This window comes from Phascolarctos cinereus, unplaced genomic scaffold (genome assembly GCF_003287225.1).
Source record: "Phascolarctos cinereus isolate Bilbo 61053 unplaced genomic scaffold, phaCin_HiC Scaffold_4;HRSCAF=312, whole genome shotgun sequence".
NCBI lineage: Eukaryota > Metazoa > Chordata > Mammalia > Diprotodontia > Phascolarctidae > Phascolarctos > Phascolarctos cinereus.
The window spans coordinates 284243927-284266063 of NW_027555847.1; the positions used below are offsets into that span (position 1 = coordinate 284243927).

Here is a 22137-nt window from a genome sequence, read left to right on the forward strand (position 1 = left end):
TTAAAAAAAATTCACAAACAGCATGGCATAGTGGATAGAGTAATGGAGTTGGAGTCAGAAAGAACAGGATTCGAATCCAACCTCAGACACTAATTAGCTGTGTGACTCTGGGCAAAATCACTTAACCTCCCTCAGTTCCAGTTTTATCTGTAAGAATGGGGGTATTGATAACTCCTACTTCACAAAACTGTCATGAGAATGAAATGAGATAATATATACATATAAAGTGCTTTGCAGGTCTTCAAGTGATACATCAATGCTATGTGGTATTATTATTATTATTCTAGATTTCATAATATTACACAAATTTGATGCTGTAAACATTTAGGGAGGAGGAGGAATTTTGAAAATGTAATACTATAGATCTTTTTTTTCTAATTAGAAACCTGAAAATATCTAATCTACCAGTTTTCACATCCTTAGAGACTATAGAACCATCTAAGTACAGTTTGTTTTTTTTTTAGGCAGTTGGGGTTAAGTGACTTGCCCAGGGTCACACAGCTAGTAAGTATCAAGTGTTTGGTCTTAGGCTGAATTTGAACTCAGGTCCTCCTAACTTCAGGTCTGGTGCTCTATCCACTGCGCCACCTAGCTGCCCCCTAAATGTAGTTTTTCTTGAGATAGCTGCTTCCTTCCTTCTTTGATCCAGATCCACGATTTCACTGGTATAGGGAACTGTAACAGTTAATCGATCAAGAAACTTTCTCTACCATTGCAGGTTAGCACCTATTCTGCAACCTAGTGTCACCAGGTTGCCTAGGACATTGAAAGATTAAATGACCTTCTGAGGGCAATACAACCAGTAGTGATCAGAGGCAAATTTGACACACTTGAACCCAGGTCTTTCTAACTCAAAGGCTGGCTCTCTATCTACTACTCTATGCTGCCACGCAGTAGGTAAAATGACATAATTATTCTTATTTATATATTTACTTCAGACTTTAAGAGAATTGTTTTGTTTCCTAGAAAATTCCCAGGCAGGAACTTTCTGTTTCCTTTTACAAAATGAATATACTTAAGAGATAATAACATTTAAATGAAATTTATTTATATTTAAACAAAATTAGTTCATTAATTTTAAAAATGCATAAGTTTGGTTGTTGTTGTTCGGTCATGTCTGATTCTTTGTGACGCCATTTAGGGTTTTCTTGGCAGAGATACTGGAGTGGTTTGCCATTTCCTTCTCCAGCTCATTTTACAGATGAGGAAACTAAGAAAAACAGGGTTAAGTAAATTGACCATGGTCACATATCTAGTAATGTCTGAGGCCAGATTTGAACTCAGGAAGATGCGTTTTCCTGACCACAGGCCTGGTTCTCTATGCACTGCACCACCTAGCTGCCTAATGAAATATTACAACATGATCTAAGGGCAAAATGATATTAGAAAATTAAATCTATTTTTGAGAGAGCCTGGACATTAAAACTAATATATGTAAAACATTACATTGGGAATCTAATCAATCAAAAATGAATAAATGAAAAGCCATTTATTAAGTGCTTGCAATGTGCCAGGTACTGCTCTAAATGTTGGGTTTGTAAATACAAAAAATGAGACAGTACCTGCTTTTTATGAATTTGCATTCTAACGGAGAGATATAACATATATATATATATATATATATATATATATATATATATATATATATATAGGGGTGTGACAGCCAGAGAAAGGAATTTTAGTGGGGTAGTCACAAGAACAAGTTGATCCACAAAGCATTAAACTGACAAGGAGGTAGAGAAGAAAAAAAAGTAATGACTCTAAGATTAATCTTATAAAATAAATCTCTAAGCACTAATGATGAATTATTCCTGACACAGTTGAATACATACATTCAAATATTTAATGAATTTTTGATCTCATCAGTTTGGAAGTTCCCTCTAACGACGTAAATCTTAATTCATCCATGTCTGCCCATCTTGTGTGGCTCTTATCCATGTCCTCCCAAAAGTTTTCCATAGGGGTCTATCCAATATGCTTGGAGACCATCTTCACTTGCCTTCTCTTCAGAATACCAGTGGAACACTCTTCCACTGATACTGGCCATCTACCTGTTTTCTCTCAATCCTGCCATGTGACCATTTTTTTCTCTTTGTCATATAATTCAAATTCTTTGATAACATCTTTACTCTTGTTCTAAGACATTACTGTTATTATTATTACTTTATTATTATTAAGAATTTATTAGGACACATATTTAAAAGGACAGGTTATATATTGCATACAGAATAATAGACACCAAACACATAACACATTTTTTTATATTAGAAAATTCATTTTTTAGCAAATTTTGCTATAATAAAAGTGACATTTCTCAATTTTTCTAATTAAAAAAATCATTGACATTTAGGTTTCCATCATCAACTATATTCCTTCAAAGAGTAGCAACAGTATGGTATTATAATAGTTACTTGATGACAACTCTACCAATGCAGGAGAAACAAGATAGGTTAGCTTAAAATGCAAATTATAGTAAGTAGGTAGTCAACTTACCTATAGAATGTCTTACTTCTTACTGATATTATTATCCACCCTGCTTAAGTACTTTGTTGACATTATCTACTAAATTGTAAAGTCCCTGAAGCAAAGGAAATGACTTATTTTAAACGTGCATTCTCACTTCTGAAATATGATTAAATATTTCTGTAGGCAACATTTCTCCATTTAAAAATGACAAAACCACCCTGTTTAAAGTTGAAGCTTTTCTATTAAAATGCTAATATATATTAATATTATGGGATGAAATAATTAGTTCAACTTTATGGAAAGAACACAATTATGTTAGTTTCTTACTGTGTTTTATTATTAAAATGTGGGAGCCCTGTTAGGTGTAATCAAAGGAAGAATTATATAACTTCAAAGATCACAAATGCCATAGCATATTATCAAACCCCTTCGCTCCACCTGTCTCTAACATACATACTCACACACCAATGAGATAATTTTAATGAAAATGAAACTTAATACAAAAAGATAAGGATGAACACATTTTCATCCTTTTCAGAGAAATAATGCAAGATGTAATTCACTGACAATAGTTCTTTTGTCTTAATAATAGCACATATTATACTTCCTCTTCATAAAACTGCAGAAGGGAGAGAAAGAATGTACTATGTTCACTTATTCAAACACACACAGTGGCTGAGTATGCCTGGGACATGCCTGTAGTCTCTGAGGCTGGGGGAGAATGAAGCTGATCAGGAATTCTGAGCTTCAGTTGGACAAAAGCCAATAGAGTATCCATATTAAGTCCTAGACCAATATGGTGTGGGTGGGGAGCCAAGGGTCACCAGCTCAAATGGCAATAACTCAGCAGGTTAAAGCTCCTGGTATGATAGGTGATGGGATCAGGCCAAGGATCAGGCCCATGAGTGGCTACTTAATTTCCAGTTTGCGTGAGATGGGGAGATCCAGTCATAAGAAAACAAACAACCGAAGAATGGAAGTCTATTTCTTAATAAGTAAAATAACCACCTGACATAAAAACAAATCATGTCTTGATTGGATAATTTAAAAGAAATCAAATAGCACTTTTGAGGAGATTTTTGATGAGCAAAAAATATTTCAGACTTGTGGATACTGTCTCGAAAGACAGTTGAGAGTTAAGAAGTGATGGTTCTGCTGTATTCTGTCCTATTGTTCTGGACAGGGCTAGCCTCAGACCAAGTTTGGGTTTTGGTACTGGAACAAAATGAGATGCTTGTGGGTCATTCAATAGTTAATTAAAGGAAATTGATTTAGCCATAGAAAAGGGTATGCAACAAAGATAGGCACTGAGGATCCCTCCATTTGATTCACGTGAGTGAAGATCTCTTGCTTGAGTATCCACCATTTTCCACCAGCCAAGCATCAAAGAGCTACTGCAGCTACTCATGGCTATTTTGTATTCAACTAATGTCAACAGCTTGGGCCTTTAGGTTTGAAGGATGGTCTCAATACCTATTAAGGAAAACCTGGCTTTGCATGGAGACAGGTGGCTCCTATCACACTTGGTCATTAAAAGTTATTGTAAGTGGGCTCTTAAAGATGGATTGACTTGTTTTGCACAGTACAGGCAAATGTTTACTATATTGGTCTTTTAGAGAACAATGTCTACTCTTTGTCCAAATTCATGGAGACATCACATGACATATACACATAACATAGAAGCTGGTTTATTGAATGGAATAAATGAATATCATCCTAAGATCACTTCCCTCAAAATTCTACCTTGTGACCCAGCATCAGATAAATTTGTCTAGCCAACTGTATAGAAACAGTCTAATAGCTACATGTAGTATAAACTGTACCATTCATAAAGGATGAGTGGAATTTTCCACAAATAAGTAAACCCTCTTCAGATATATTTACTCAAGATATGTAATAGACAATTAGACATCAATTAGACAAAGTCTTTGAGCAGGATAGAAGTGTGGGATGGGACATAAAGGCTAATTTATGTCAGCCTGAATTTGGTATTTGAGAATACAAGGTTAGAAAGGAGGAGCTGCATTGCTTTATTTTCATATAGTATTTATTTTTTATATTTAATGTTTCCCTTAGTTCATGCAGTTTAATCAGAATGTATTATGCTACATTACATGTGACAGGCATTTAATAAAAATTTACATGCTGATGACAATGGATTTCAAATTTTAAAGTTTACATTCTACAATGAAACTTGATCATGGAGTCAAAAATGTCAAAATAAGAAGTCTGTTGAGAAAGGAAATAGAATTGGTGGAGTACAGTTGAATTCAGGACAAAGAAAAACCAAGGAAAGATCAATGTACAGTTGTTAGTCATGCAAGAAAGATTAACCTTGGATTTAGCTTTTATCCAACAATACGTAAGTCACTGTATATTAGCCCATACTCAGACATGATTCAAGACTAGAGATGAAGGAACACTTTTCCATAAAGGACCCAGAGGAACCTTCTAATTAGAAGGCTGGTAGAAAAACAGCCTATAATTGTGAGGTATTTTAATAAATAACATCTTGTTATGTGACTTTCTAGGAAGACTTTTATGTAAATGTTATCATTATCAACATTATCACATCATTTTATATTTGGAAAATAAAGGAAATAACGCCATGTTAAACATACAATATAAGAAATAAGTTTCTATGTAAATCAAGTAGGATAAATAATTTTCACCACAATTCTGAATATAGGTAGATTTATACTATGCAAATAACAATAAATTCTGACAGAAATTACATATATTTTATAACTAGGACTAGTAATTTAGGCACCGAGTTGCCATTGGCAATCTTATAATTGATCGTAGCTATATTTTCATGGCTAATGAGGTATCTGTTTGGCCTCAGTCTAGCAATGCATAATTATGTCAAAGAAGGTATTTTCCACCATTGTTAGATATCACATAGGCAAAAATCTAGGTTGGGGGCCAGGTGTGAGGGAGGTCTTTTTAGAGAACTAGATCTTGGTCTGTATATAGCCCTGAAACAGGAAAAGGAACATTCCCAGTTCAGAGTGAGGCATGCCTGGCATATTGAGGTGATATGCCTGACTTCAAAAGCCCAAACAATAGGTCACTCTATCATTCCCAGAGCCTAAGGAGTTCAAAATTCCCATTCATCTTCATACTTAGGAACCTACCGAGAAAAAAATAATGTTTATGATGATAACACACACTAAAATCAATTCCACCAAAGGAAAGGCATGATAAAATTAGCTTGGAGACAGAACCAGCTCCCTAAAAAACTCAGGACAACTAAAAATAAATGTTACGAAGTATTAAATGCTCTAAGTGTTTAGAAATTTAAAGTTGTTTGTGATAAAATATATCACTCAACTATGATATTGTCGCATGTAACATCCCATGTTAGCACAACTGCACAAACTAGGTGTGCTTCCAATTTAGTAAGCTTCTATCCTTGAAATTTTCTTCTTAACTGTTAAAAGCTAATAACTTCTCAGCTAACCATACTGTGTCCTGGCTCTAAAAAGAAGTGACGTTGTATAGACTGAGGTAGATACTACTTATAGTATGTTTTACATGGAACTCCATAAAGTGAAGAATTGAAATGAAAAGGATGAAAAGAGCGAAAAAGACAAACATGTTAGTTTTCCGTTAGGAAGAAAGTAGTAAATTAGTTTGAAGTGACTTAATCCATGCATAGAACAACCTAAATATATTCTTATTAGAAGTGAATTAAAACAGAGTTTAAAGGAGGTGGAGAGAGGGAAGTATCACTTACCATAATTCCAGTAAGTAAACAGACTCCTTTTCCACAATACGTATTAGGTACCATGTCACCATAACCAATGGAGAGAAAAGTTATTGAAATCAACCACATTGCTCCAAGGAAGTTGCTAGTGACATCTTGTTGATCATGGTACCTGAAAAAAAAAAAGAAAATAAAACCTTTATCAATTGACCAATCTAAACATTTGGCAGTTGAGGGCAACTTGTACTTGCCTTAAAATTATTCTTTAAACCTACTCCCTAAACTATTGTATTCTTTCTTGAAATGGGAGGAGGTTAGAGGTGGTTAAATGAGAAATAAATTACAAATTGTTTACAAGAAGATTGTTCAAGCTATATTATATAACCTTCTTCTCTTTGTTGTTGTTGTTGTTTTTTGGCTAGGCAATGGGGTTAAGTGACTTGCCCAGAGTCACACAGCTAGTAAGTGTTATGTGTCTGAGGCCAGATTTGAACTCAGGTCCTCCTGAATCCAGGGCCGGTGCTCTATCTACTGTGCCAGCTAGCTGCCCCCTTCCTCTCTTTGTTAAGATGAATATGTGAATGAAAGATTAATGTGACTAACAAATCCTTGTGAAGAAAAACAAAGATATATAGAGCGTTAGCACAAATAGATTAGTTTTACAGGCAAACACAGAATTTGGGTTTGAGACCATTGGCCTCTAATTTAATCTTTTAAAAACTTGCTGGTATCAGTTGTTAACTTCTCATATCATTCAAACATGGCTTGCTCACAAATTCCACTTAGAGTTTGTGGTTTCAGTAATGGGTTTGTCCTGTTTCTGGGGTATACATTCATTTGTAACTACAATGAAGCATGCTTTCTGTGATAACGGGATTGAGTTCAGACAACTAATCAACATTGAAACCAACATTTTGACCTAATTTGTATCATACTCATCCCATTGAATTAACTAGAGAAAGACAAAAATCCAGAAGCATACTGTGACTTGTGCTTAGGACATTTAGTTTCTATTTGGCTCTGCCACTGATGAGATCTATGATCAGATCTGTGATCTTAAGTAGTACTTAACCATGATATCAACTATTTATGGACCCAGTTCCTCCAAATACAGATGGAAGTCTGAAAAAAAAATGGATGTAAGGCACTTTCAAATACCATGTGTTTGGACAGGGGAGGGAATATCTGATTAAGCTGTCTAATAAGTTACTTTCTACCCAAATTGTACTTTCATGTTGTTCCCAGAATTTGATATTCTACCTACCACCACCATTAATTTGTACAAGCTATTTCTGATACCAAATATATAGCTGTCCCCTCCTTTGCCTTTCATTATCTACCTTCCTTTAATGTTCAGCTCAACATAGCCCCTCTGAATAGTTTATTTTATTCTTCCAGTTATTAGTGGGGTGTCCCTTCAAAAATTCCCTTACACTCACTTAACTGTATACATGTTTATCTTTTCTCACCCCAGCCTCTTTATCTACCAGTGGGATGTAAATTCCTTCAGTATCAGTTATTGATTAGCATATATTAAATACTTACTATATGCCAAGCACAGTCCTAAGCCCTGGAAGTGCTATCGTTATCTCCAATTGACAGAGTAAGAAGCTGAGACAATTTTAAATTTTCCCAAATTTTTAAATTTAATTTAAAATTTTAATTTTAAAGACATAGTTAAGTAGCTCCATTTAAATCCCAATGAGCTTTATCAAGCCTGTTTTTTCAGGTCTATATTTCAAGAAATCATGGATGAAATCTACATGGGACAAAAGAGTTAGTTGTTCCAGTTTAAAAACAACGGCAAAAAAAGGCAGAACAAGTAGGGAAGAAAAAAAAATCTAGCCCCCAAACCCCAATATATCTTTGAAGTATAAGTGATCAACATTTATATTCCTTTGAACAGAGCACCCACATGTGAATGTATGACTCCCCACATGGACAGAGGGAGAATAGGAGAAGGGGAGGAGGCGGAAAGGTAGAGGAAATAGCACTATTGTCCAGCTGGAACCGGCCAGCTATAGAGATGCCAAAGCATATAAAGCTATTTCTATAAGTAGGGGAAGGGATTGGGTAGGACAGAATGCAGTGGAGTGGGGTGGAAAGGACAGTGAAGGGTGTTAAGAGTTCTCTCTAGTTTCTCCTAGGCGGCCACTAGCCACTCCTGTTCTGGGGACACTGCTGGGATGTCAATGGGAAGTGTTTTGACCCTTCAAAGTTCACAAGGTCATCCTCTGGTCAATGTTGGTAGAAGAAAAAAGAGGCTTTTACTTCCCGCCTCCCCTTCCCCCAAGCAATTCTCTGAGAGAATAGATTGCTCTCTTCTCTGACCCACCATTCAGATGCTAAGTCTGAATGGGCTCCCTATGTTATACAAACCTCATAGCGCATGACTGAGTCTCCTCAACTAATCCCAACATATTTCCTGTGTAGCATCATTTCATTTCATTTCATTCAATGACTTAAAGCATTCCACCATATCCCACCATGATTAACTAAGTCATTCACACCTAGTTTTAATGACCTTGATTCACAGAGAGGCTAGATAAATAGATAGATAAGTAGACAGATGGTAAAGATAGACTGATTGATAGATATAATTTACTTAGCACTTTCTATGGGCCAGGCACTATGCCAAGAGCTAGAGATACAAATACAAGCAAATAATACAGTCCTCGCCCTTAAGGAGCTTAAATACTAAAAGAAGAAAATAACATAAAGAGATGCTGGAAAGGGGGGTGGGGCAAGAATGTTTTTACCCTGGGATCATGGTGGAATAGATGATGGAAAAGTGTTATGGAGGACTGGGCCATGGGAAGAAAAGGCAAAAATTCACCTATCAGAGCCAGGGAACCTGGAGTCCAAGTTGGTAGTGGAGTGAAGATGTGAGAATAGGGGTATCGTAGGCAATGTGTCACGGAGGCCTAGGCCAAGGCAAGGTAAGGCAAAAGTACACAGATTCTTCTCCCTAAATAAGGTATTAGGGCTATAATTTCTTGTTACTGAGGGGAAGAAGTGGAGAGCTGGGGTGATTGATTCCCTGATTCAGTTACTCCTACTTTACAATGATGTAAATAAATACATAGATATTTCATAATATAAAAAAAGTTTCAATTGGGTTCATTCTTTGTCCTCACTACCTTCTATCACTGTTATAGGGTGTAAGCACCTTAAGAAGAAGATGTGTGATTTATCTAGCTTTGTAATCCCAGTCAGTCAACAAGTATTTATTGTTTATTATTGTATTATTATGTGCCAGGCACTGCTGACACTGCTATTACTCTTGTACAGACATGATCATCAACTCAAAATTGGACTATTGCAACAACTTGCTGGTTGGTCTCCCTGTTACCAGTTTTGCCCCACTCTAGTCCATCCTTTATTTAGTTGTCAATGTCCCAAAGTGCATTTCTGACCACATGGCTCCCTGTCACCTCCAGGATCAAATATAAAATTCCTTGTTTGGTATTCAAAGCCTTTTATAATCTTCCCCTCTAACCTTTCCAGCTTTCTTACATCTTACACTCCCCTGCCCCAATCCTCCCCCACAATACTTGGTGATCCCATGATACTGGTCTCCTTACTATTTCCTTGAACATGACAATTCATCTCCCAATTTTCCCTCTGTTTTCCTCTGATATTTCCAATTATCTTGCATATAGTTTGTACATAGCTATGTGTCGTCTCCTCCATTAGGCTGTGATCTCCTTGAAAACAGAGTTTGTTTTTGCTTTTTTTTTGTATCTTCAACAATTAGCACAGTGCCTGGCACATAGAAGATGCTTAATAAATGTTTATTGACTGACTAATCTCAGAAGGAAGGCACTCACAATATATAGAAGGTAAAATTCGAGTTAACTCTTAAAAGAGGCCAAAAAAGCTAGGAGGCAGAGGTGAGGAGAGAGAGAGAATATTATGCATGGGAAAAGGCACAGAATCAGGAGTTGGAAGGTGTGTATGAAGAAAAGAGTGAAGGCCAGGGTGACTGAATCATAGGATTCAGAGAGGGGAGGAAAGTGTGAGAAGACTGGAAAAGTAGAAAGGTTGTGAAGGGTTTAAATGCTGAATGGAGAAATTATATTTGATCTTGGAAATAATAGGGAGCATGTATTGAATGTGTGTGTGTTTATGCGTGCATGTGGGATGACATGTTCACATCTAAGTTTTAGAAAAATCCATTTGACAACTGAGTGGAAGATAGATTGGAGTGAGGAGAGAGTTGAAACAAGGAAACCAATGAGAAGGCTATTGCAATAGTGCAGGCAAGATCTCATCATTTCGACACTGGCAACTAATTTTTCTCTGTTAATGAGATCATACACAGAATAGAATTTCTACTTACTGGCTCCTTCACACTTTAAAGGAGACAACACAAAGGCAAATGAAGAAGTTATTTACTGCTTTTGTCAGAGGGAGGGAGGGAAACAGAAAGGGGTGGAGAGAGACAGAGACAGACAGAGAAACAGAGAGACAGAGAGATGGGGGTTGTTGGATTTATAAATGAAGTCCCACATCACTAATGTATCATGCCTCTATGTCAGGCTTGTGATCTATTTCCCAAACCCTTATCTGTCTGACAGAGGGAATATGACATTGGCATATGATGTAGGGTAGTACTGTCAAACTCAAATAGAAGCAGGCACCACTAATCCATTAGATAAGGATCCCTGTGGGCTGAATATTGACTTAGTTTTAAAATGTAATATTATCTAGGTTTTACTGTATTTCATTTAGTTCGTCAAATAAATGGCTTGGGTTGCACTCAGCTGTGTTGTGGGCTGTGTGTTTGAAACCTTTGATATAGGGAATATAGCACTGCAATAATGATTCATCAGATATTTGTTGAGTGGTACAATGTGCAAAAACACGGTGCTAAATATTAGAGGTATGGAATCATATGGACTTAATTTAGAATAACAAATATACTAAGATTTACTCTTTTAGTAGTTTGGGATCTTTGCCTTCAATGTTAAATTATCCTCTTTGTGTATGCAATAATAACATTCTCCTGAGAAAGAATTTTAAAAATGGCACCTCATGCTATAATGTATATTACATGACATATTTGATTGTAAATAATCAAGATGAGGACAGTTGGTAACCAAAATAGGCATTCATAGGAATTATAATTTATTTTCCTTGCCAAACTAGATAAAATACAAGATTTAACAGCAAGGCAATGTTAGAGTGCCAGGTCTGGAGTCAGGAAGATACATCTTCCTGAGTTCAAATCTGGCCTCAGACACTTAGTACCTGTGTGACCCTGGTTAAGTCACTCAACCCTGTTTGCCTCAGTTTCCTCATCTATAAAATGAGCTAGAGAAGGAAATGGCAAACCACTCTAGTATCTTTACCAAGAAAATCTCCAAAGGGGGTCACAAGTTAGATGTGACTGAAACCACTGAACAACAAAATGTTATCACTAAATTCACCTCCAAGTGTTAACATTTTGCCATTTATATACCATTATTAGCATTGGAGGTAGGAAGATCTGGGCTCTATTCCTTCCTCTGATACGCACTGGCCACATAACAATAGTCAAATTATTTAATCTCTTAGTGTTCTAGGCCATGTTCTAAGACTAAGAGTTAAAGAGAAGGTGTGAACCTGTGTTGCTGGAGGGATTTCCCTCACCTGGGAGTTCTCTACCCTAATGAAATCAAAGGTCCAGTTCCTACCCAGATCCCTATAAAGAAATATACTCTAAAGAAACTGTCTTAAACTTCTAAAACATTTTGCCAGTATTTGTTATATTTACAAATGTTTCATAGTAAGGACTACCTGAATAAGAAATGCATTATTGATTAATGAATAAATCTTCCAGTTTCAATCAATTAAAATATTAAGTTGGTCAGAAAATAATTTTGTGCACTTGAAATTAAAAACAGGCATTCAAGATACATAAAGATATTAAAATAGTGGGGTTAGATGGTTTTGAGGATAGCTAAATGAACTGGATTAATATAAGGAAGAACACAACAAATAGAACTATGAAAAAATGGAATAGGCTGCTTTACAGGATCTTTAAGCGGATGTCAAATGGCCAAATTTCAAGGACGTGAGGCAGTGTGGAGTAGTTCCAGAGTGCCAGATCAAAAGATTCAGGAGTTCTGGGTTCAAATTATGCATAAAACATTTAGTAGTAACATTTAATCTCTCTGCACTCTAATTTCAACACTTTTAAAATAAGGATGATAATACTTGTGAGGTCAACCTCATTGGGATGTTGGGAAGATAGATTTTCAAGCATTAAAGAACTGTAATAATGTGAATTATTGATGTCATTGAGTGGATTACTAGGAAGGAACAGGGAGGCTTCTGTGATTCTGCGGTTGTTGGCACAGGCCTAATAATGTTGCAGAGAAACTTAGAGGCTAGCTTATTAGAGCTTTTTTTTTTCTTAGAGACTGGGTTATAAGAATAAAGTCATCATGTTCCCTTCCTAAGTTTTCTACTGGCCTAGCCAAATTTGATGAGGGCCATCATAAGGAAATTGGTCATCTGATTATGAATTGTGAGGGCCAGAGCAAGTCATGAAAAATGTGCATATTAGACATCTTGGATGAAGTGTCCTGTAGATATCTTGAACTCAACATGTCCAAAACTGAACTCCATACTTTCCCCTATATACCCCCCTTCCAAAGTTCTCTATTACTGTGGAAGACACAATCATCCTACCAGTCACCCAGGCTCAGAACCTAGGTATCATCCTCAACTTCTCACTCACTCACTGTGTTCTCCACCCCCATCCCCCGTATCCAATCTGTTGCCAAGATCTGTTGATTTTAGCTTTAAAACATCTCTCGCACAGATTACCTTTTCTTACAATCTGGCATTTCTACCAACCTGGTACAGGTTCTCATAATCTCATGCCTGATCTACTGCAATAGCTTGATGATGGTCTACTTGCCCCATCCAGTCCATCTTCCATTTAGCCATAAGTGTTATTCCTAAAGGGTGGGTTTGGCCATGGCCAACCCCCCTTTTCCCCTACTCAGTAGAATCCAATGGCTGCCTATCACTTCTAGGATCAAATATTAAATCCTGTTTGGCATTAAAAGGTTTTCATAATTACCCCCTGCTCCTGCCATCACTTTTCCTCTCTTCTAATATCTTACACCAACACCCCTCCTCCCCTGACACATACCCTGAGATCCAGTGACACTGCCCTCCTTGCTATGACTTGACCTAGAGAACGCACCAGATTGAATTCTGATCAAGAAAGCCAAGAAGTCTCAGTGAGTCATTTTTCCATATCAGGGTGGTTTAGGGATGGGATGGTCTTGCCAAGAGGATGGTACAGTGACAGATCTTAGAGAGCATTCCAGTACCAAAATCCTGAGAGAAGGTTTAAATAGGGCACTACAAAGAGATCCCAGAAGATCCCTGAGCAAGGATTGAATGCAGATTTGGGGTCCTTCTGGCAGCTGTGCTGCCAGTGCTGGGTCACAGATCCAGGGTGAAGAGGACCAATCCCAAGCTATGGTTTTGGGAACAAATTTCCGGAAACAAATGGTAGCTGTGTGGTTTGGATCCCAAGAGCAGTGCACAATGTCTTAGACCAATGGGGAAAAACAGTTCAGATCACCGAGCCTTTCAGTGGGCCAACAGTGGCTGAGTCAAGTACTGATCTGCTGAAACTTCCAACAAAAACAAATGGATAGAGGCAGATTTGGACCAAGAATATACAGAACTTAGACCAGGAAGGAAGTGAACAGACCTCCCCCTGGATCACACCACTTTGAAAGCAGTGAAATTTTTTAGGGCATGATCTGCAACTGTGAAAGCAGCAGAAAGACATAAGAGGAAAGAAGTTCAGGCCAGACACCACCTCCCTCCAAACTCAGAAGAGTTCAGAGCACAGCATTAACATAAAGTCCAAAGTCAAGAAGTAGGCTGGAAGAATAAGCAAACAAACAAAAGAAAAAAAGGCTTATAATAAAGAGCTATTACGGTAACAGATGTTCAAGACACAAACACACAAAAAAGAGAATGACTAGAAAACATCTATAAGCAAAGCCAAAAAGAAAATTGTATCTGGGACACATGTCCAACAGGAATTCCTAGACTAGTTGAAAAAGGAGCTAAAAATTATTTTTTAAATCAACTGAAAATACTGGAGGAAAAGAATGAGAAAAGAGGAAAGATCTATGGAAGAAATATACAAAAAGAAAATTAAAAATTTGAAAGAGAAATACAAAATCTTACTGAAGAAAATAACTCCTTGAAAATTAGAATTGGCCACATGGAAACAAATAACTCCATGAGACATGGAAAGAAAAAAATCAAACGAAGGCAAAAGACCTAAAAAAAAAACAGAAGAAAAAAAAATAGAACTGACCTGGAAAACAGATCAAGGTGAGAAAAATTTAAGAATCGGTTTTGTTTTTCAATCATTTTTCAGTCATGCTCGACTCTTAGTGACTCCATTTGAGGTTTTCTTGGCAAAGACATTGGAGTAGTTTGCCACTTCCTTCTCCAGCTTATTTTATAGGTGAGTTAACTGGGGCAAACAGGGTTAAGTGACTTGCCCAGGGTCACACAGGTAGTAAGTGTCTGAGGCCAGATTTGAACTCAGGAAGAGGAATCTTCCTGACTCCAGGCCCAACACTCTATCCACTGTGCCACTTATCTGCCATTAAGAATCATAGGACTACCTAAAAGCAAGGAACAAAAAAGACATATTTCAAGAAATCATAACACTGTCCATATATTTTAGAAGCAAAGGGCAAAGTAGAAATTGAAAGAATACACTGGAGGGTGGAGTGAAGATGGCCATGTAAAGGCAGGGATTTGCTTGAGTTCTCCTCCCAACTCTCCTCCAAATAACTTAAAAATAATGGCTCAAAATGAATTCTAGGGGGGCAGGTAGGTGGCACAGTGGATAGAGCACCGGCCCTGAAGTCAGGAGTACCTGAATTCAAATCTGGCCTAAGACCAAACACTTGACACTTATTAGCTGTGTGACCCTGGGCAAGTCACTTAACCCCAATTGCCTAAAAAACAACAACAACAAAACCCCCCCCAAAATGAATTCTAGGGTGGCAGAACCAGCAAAAGAATAGGGTGCAACAAACTTCCAGCCCAAGATGACTTAGAAGGTCAGCAGAAAAAAATCTGTCTCACTGAGATGAGAGTGCAATGCAGTCCATTGTACACTGTGCCCTGGCAAGTTAGAAGCAGGGAGTGGGGGGGTGACTGAATCAACAGCAGCAGCTTCCAGGGCTCTCAGCCCACAGACAGTAATGGGGTGAGACAACTATTCAGAAGGGGAATATAGAGGATGCTTTTCTGGCACTGGGTGCAGGACTCTGTCGCGTTGCCCATACATGGTTTTGGATCACAGTTTCAGCGCAAGAAAAGTGACAAGGATACTACAGTGTGTGGCCACAGAGCAGTGGGGACCCTGGTCACAGTTCCAGGGTGGAAAATAGTGCTGTGGTTACTCACAAACCAGAGCACAGGCCAAGAGAGCAATGATCACACCTTTCCTTTGATCATGCCATCCTGGAAGAACTGAAAACTTACAACCCCCCAGAAATAGCTCTGAAAACAGCAACCCCAAAACCCTGAAACATAGGACAGTGCCCCCTCCACCCTGGGAGAAGGGCCCCCTTTAATATAAAGTTTCAAGTCAAGGAATAGACTGGGAAAATGAGCAGACAACAACAACAACTAAAAGAATCTGACTACAGAAAGGTTACATGGTGATAGGGAAGACCAAAACACAAACTCAGAACAAAACAAAGTCTAAGTAGCAAATCCAAAACCTCAAAAAATTATGAACTGGTCTCAGGACCAAGAAGAATTCCTGAAAGAGCTTAAAAAGGGTTTTAAAATTCAAATATGAGAGGTAAAGGTAAAATTGGGAAAAGAAACAAAACTGATGCAAGTGCACCATGAAAAAAGACAATAGTTTGGTAAAGGAGGCATACTGAAGAGATACTGGAGAAAACAACACCTTAAAAAATAGAATAGGCAAAGTAGTTTTTAAAAAAGGCACCAAAATCTATTTAAGAGAACTCCTTAAAAACAGAATTGGCCAATGGAAAAATATATATAAAAATTCACTGCAGAAAAGAGCTCCTTAATAAACAGAATTGACCAAATGGAAAAGGAGGTACAAAAGCTCGTTTAAGAAAACAATTCCTTAAAAATTAGAATTGAGAAGGTGGAACCTAATGCCTCCATGAGACATCAAGAAGCAATAAAACAAAACCAAAAGAATGAAAAAAAAATAGAAGAAAATGTGCAACTACTCATTGGGAAAATGACTAACCTGGAAAATAGTTCCAGGAGAGATAATTTAAGAATTATCGGACTACCTACAAGCCATGATCAAAAAAAGGGAACCAGACATCATCTTTCAAGAAATTATCAAGGGGCAGCTAGGTGACGCAGTAGATAGAGCTCTGGTCTTCGAATCAGGAAGACATTGGTTCAAATGTGGCCTCAGACACATGACACTTACTAGCTGTGTGACCCTGAGCAAGTCACTTAACCCGATTGCCTCACCAATAAGTAAAAAAAAAAAATCAAGGAAAACTACACTGATATCATAGAATCAGGGTAAAATAGAAATTAAAAGAATCCACCTGTCACCTCCTGAAAGAGATCCTCCAAATGAAAACTCCCAGGAATATTCTAGCCAAATTCCAGAACACCTGGGTCAAGAAGAAAACACTGCAAGCAACGAGAAAAAAATTCAAATATTGTGGAGCCACAGTCAGGATAACGAGATTTAGAAGTTGCTACATAAAAGGATCAGAGGGGCTTGGGATGTGATATTCTGTAAGGCAAAGAATCTACGATTACAACCAAGAATCACCTATCCAAAGCAAAACAAAACAAAAAACAACTGAGTATAATTCTTCAAAGGAAAAAATGGACACTTCATGAAATGAGGACTTTCAAGCATTCCTGATGAAAAGACCAGAGCTGTATAGAAAATCTGACTTTCAGATACAAGGCTCAACAAAAGCATAACAAGATAAATAGGAAAGAGATAGCATGAGGGATTCAATAAAGTTAAATTGCTTATATTCCTACATGGGAAGATGATACTTGTAACTCCTAAGAATTTTCTCATTATTATGGCAGTTAGAAGGAGAATACATAGATAGAAGATATGGGTGTGAATTGACTATGATGAGATGATATCTAAAAAAAAAATAAGATTAAGGGGTGAGAAAGAAGAATGCATTGGGAGAAGGGTGAAGGAGAATGGGGTAAGTTATCTCACGTGAAAGAGCTTTTACACTGGAGTGGAACATGGGGAAGAGCGGTGGACAATGCTTGAACCTTACTCTCATCAGAATTGTCTCAAAAAGGAAATAACATGCACACTCTGTTGCATACAGAAATCTATCTTACCACAGGAAAGTAGGAGGGGAAAGGGATAAGAAAAAGATGGGGAGACTGACAGAATGGAGGGTGGATTAAAGGAGGTGGTGGCCAGAAGCAAAATACTATTGAGGAGAGAGTGAAACAGGAGATAGAGAAAGTGAGTGTGTGTGTGTGAGAGAGACAAAGAGACAGAGACAAAAAGGGACAGAGAGACAGAGACAGGGAAAATAGGATTGAAAATATGAAAATGTGAAAAAAATTTTTATAGCAAATTTCTCTGATAAAGGCCTCATTTCTCCACTGGAAGAGAACTTAGTCAAATTTATAAGAAGGCTATGAAAATTTTATAGATAGTTTCTCAGATAAAAGTTTCATATCTCAAATATATAAAGAATTTTGTCAGATCTATAAGAATACAAATCATTCCCCAACCGATTAATGGTCAAAGGATAGGAATAGGCAGTTAGTTGTCCAGTGAAGAAATCAAAACAATTTATAGTCATATGAAGAAATGCTCTAAATTATTATTGAATGCAAATTAAGATAACCTTGAGATATTTTACACCTATCAAACTGGCTAAAATGATTGAAGGGCAAAGTGAAAAATGGTGGGGGGGATGTGGAAAAATTAGGACACTAATTCATTTTTGGTGGAATTGTGAACTGATCCAACCATTTTGGAGAGCAATCTGGAGTTAATAACTCAAAGAGTTATTAAACTACCTATACCCTTTGACCTAGCAATACCCTACCAGATCTATTTCCAAAGACGATTAGGGAAAAGGGAAAGGAACCTATATATTCTAAAATGTTTATAGCAACTCTCTTGGTGGCAGCAAAGAACTGGAAATTGCAGGGATGCCCATCAATTGGGGAATGGCTGAACAAGTTGTAATATATAATTGTGATGGCATACTACTGTGCTATAAGAAATGATGAGCTCAATGATCTTAGAAAAATGTGGAAAGACTTGCATGAAATAATGAAGAGTTAAAAGAGCAGAACGAAGAGAACATTGTATACAGTAACAGCAATATTGTTTTAAGAATGATTTTGAGCAAGTAAGTCATTTCGACTATTATAAATACCCAAGTTAGCTATAAAGGACATATGAAGAAAGACGCTATCTGCATGCAGAGAAAGAACTGATAACTAGAAGTATGTATAAAGTAATTTTACATATATATATCCCTATTTGTGTCAAATGGTGGCCATCTCTAGGGTGTTGGGGAGCATAGAAGAAAAAGGAAAAAAAAGAAATTTACATGATAATTTTATTGTAAATTTGAAAGGAATAGCAAGTTGTGCATAGTAGATTTATAGTTTCATGTGCAATTATCTTTTTTATTGTGCTGTTATGGAAATGTTTGTTTTATTCCATAAATTAAAAATAATTTAATTTTTTTATTCCATAAAATGAAAATAATTTAAACAAAAAAGAAGGCTATGAATGAGCGGTTTTCAGAAGAAGAAATCAAAGCTATATCATAATCTTATGAAAAAGTGCTCTAAATCACTATTGATTACAGAAATGCAAATTGAAACAACTCTGAGGTACCATTCATACCTACCTGATTGGTTAATATGACAAAAAATGAAAATGACAAATGTTGGAAGGGACTTGGGAAAATTGGGACATTAATAAACTGTTCATGGAGTTGTGGACTGATCCCACAGTTCTGGAGAGCAATTTGGAACTATGCCCCCAAAGGTTTTAACTGTGAAAAAACTGTGCTTACCCTTTTGACCGATAATACCACAGCTACTAGTTCTATATGCCAAAGAGATTTTTAAAAAAGAATAGGAAAAGGACCTATGTGTACAGAAAGAGTTACAGCAGCTCTTTTCGTGGTGGCAAAGAATTGGAAATTGTCAACTAAGGAATGGCTGAATAAGTTGTAGTATATAATTGAGATGTAATACTATTGTGCTATAAGAAATGATGAGCAGGATGCTTTCAGAAAAACCTGGAAAGACCAGAAAACTGTACACAGTAATAGCAATATTACACAATGAACAACTGTGAATGACTTAGCTATTCTCAGTAATACAATGATCTAAGACTATTCTGAAGAACTCATGATGAAAAATAAGGAATTCAAATACTGAGTAGCCATAATCAGGATCACATATGATTTAGTAGCCTCCAATATTAAGGAGCAGAGAGTCTGGAATATGATATTCCAGAAGACAAAGGATCTTGCCTTACAATCAAGAATAATCTACCCAGAAAAATTGAGCATAATCCTATTAGGAGAAAATGGATCTTTAATGATACAAGAGAGGGTGGACTTTCAATCATCCCTGATGAAAAGACCAGAGCTGAGTAAAAAATCTGATATGCAAACACAGGAATCAAGAGAAGCATAGATAGGTTAACATGAGTGGAAAATCTTAAGAGACTGAACAAGATTAATCTGTTTACATTTTCGTATGGGGAGCTGATACATGTTACACTTCAGAACTTTATCATCACCAGGGGTCATAAAGAGAGTACAGAGGACCTGCGAGTGATTCTCTTGTGTGTGAACGATCTCGAAAGAATAGAATGAGTATGGAAAAGAATGTACTGGGAGATGGGAGAAGAGAGAAGAATAGGGAAAATGAATTCAAAAAAATGGGTCAGTAGTGGGGCAGGATGAAAACTGGACCTCACTTTGATCTGAACTGGCTAGAGGAAGGAATAATACACATATATACATAGCTTCAGAAATGCATCTTACCTAAGAAGAAAACAGAAAGAAAAGAGGTTAAGGGTTAAAAAGAGAAAATGACAGGGTGGGTAGAATTAGGGAGGCATCAGTTAGAGAAGTTAAACAGACTCTTAAAGAGAGAGCAGGGGAAAAATATAGAAGGATAAGTATGGGAGAATAGGATAAAAGGAAATACACAGTAATCAAAACTGTGAATGTGAACAGGATGAACACATTCACAAAATGGAAGAGGATATCAGAATAGATTAAAAACCAGAATTTAACAACCTATTACACTTAAACTAAAGTAAAAAAGAAGGGTAGCAATCATAATCTCAGAAAAAGCAAAAGCAAAAATGGGATAAGCAGGGAAACTACATTTTACTAAAGGGTAGCATAAACGATTAATTACTATGCTATACTACTATATATTGTATACCTAATCTAGTCCACTGACCCACCACTCTATTTCTTAGCCAGTACCAGATTTTTGATGATTACAACTTTGTAATAGAGTTTGAGGTCTGACACAGCTAAACTACTTTCCTTCACATTTTTTTCTACCGCTTCCCTTGATATTCTTGACCTTGACCTCATTCCAGATGAATGTTATTTTTCTAGCTCTATAAAATTGGTCTATAGTTTTCTTTCTCTTTTTTTTTTCTCTTTCTGGTTTAGGTATCAGCATGATATTTTGTTGTAAAAGGAGTACTACATAAAGAAACAACTGAGTACAAACCATACACAATCTAGTCCAAAAAGACAAGGCATTTTAAATAAAGGAACAATTCTTGGTAGTTTGATTAGTAAGACACTGAATAGGTAAATTAACTTAGGTAGAATTGTCATTTTTATTTTATTTCATTATATTTTTAACTTTTATTTTATTATATTGGTTCAGCCTACCCATGAGCAATGAATATTTTCCCAATTGTTTAGATCTGACTATATTTGTGTGAAAACAGTTTTTAACTGTGCTCATATAATCCCTGGGATTATTTGGCAGGTAGACTCTCAAGTATTTTAAATTGTCTACATTTATTTTGTATGGAATTTCTCTTTCTGACTTTTGCTGCTGGACCTTTTTTGGTAACATATAGAAATGCTGATGATTTATGTGGCTTTGTTTTATATCTTGTAACTATGCTAAAGTTATTAATTATTTCACAATAATATAATAATAATAATAATTCTAGAATCAACTATACCATCATATCATCTGCAAAGAGTAATAGTTTTGTGTCCTCACTGACTATTCTAATTCCTTACATTTATTTTCTTCTCTTATTGATATAGTTCGCATTTCTAGAACAACTCTGAATAATAGTGGTGATAATGGGCAACTTTGCTTAACCTCTGATCTTACTGGGAAGGCTTCAAGTTTATCCCCATTACAAATAATGCTTTCTGATAGTTTTAGATACTAATCGTTTTAAGGAAAGCTCCATTTTATTCCTATACTTTCTAGTGGTTTTTTTTCTTTGGTGAAGCAATCGGGGTTCAGTGACTTCCCCAAGGTCACACAGCTAGTACGTATCAAGTGTTTGGTCTGAGGCCACATTTGAACTCAGGTCCTCCTGACTTCAGGGCTGGTGCTCTATCAACTGCCACCTAGCTGCCCTGCTTTCTAGTGTTTTTAACAGGAATGAGTTATATTTTATAAAAAAAAAATCCTGCATCTACTGAGATAATTATATGACTTTTGTTGTTTTTGTTATTGATATTGTCAACTATGTTGATAGTTTTTCTAGTATTGAACCAGCCTTTCATTACTGATATAAATCCCATCTGGCTATACTATATGATCTTTGTGATATATTGCTATAATCTCCTTGCTAGACTTACATTTAATTTCTTGCATCAATATTCATTAGGGAAATTGGTCTATAGTTTTCTTTCTCTTTTTTTTTCTTTCTGGTTTAG

General features: G+C 36.5%; 1 protein-coding gene across 1 annotated transcript in view; it reads right to left on the minus strand.

Annotated features, from left to right (window-relative positions):
- KCNN2 (potassium calcium-activated channel subfamily N member 2) overlaps positions 1 to 22137 on the minus strand; it is a 190947-nt gene that overhangs the window by 46208 nt on the left and 122602 nt on the right. Inside the window, exon 5 of the mRNA XM_021009472.2 lies at positions 6206 to 6347. Within this exon, the coding sequence (XP_020865131.1) occupies positions 6206 to 6347 (142 nt within the window). The remainder of the gene's footprint in view (positions 1 to 6205; positions 6348 to 22137) is intronic.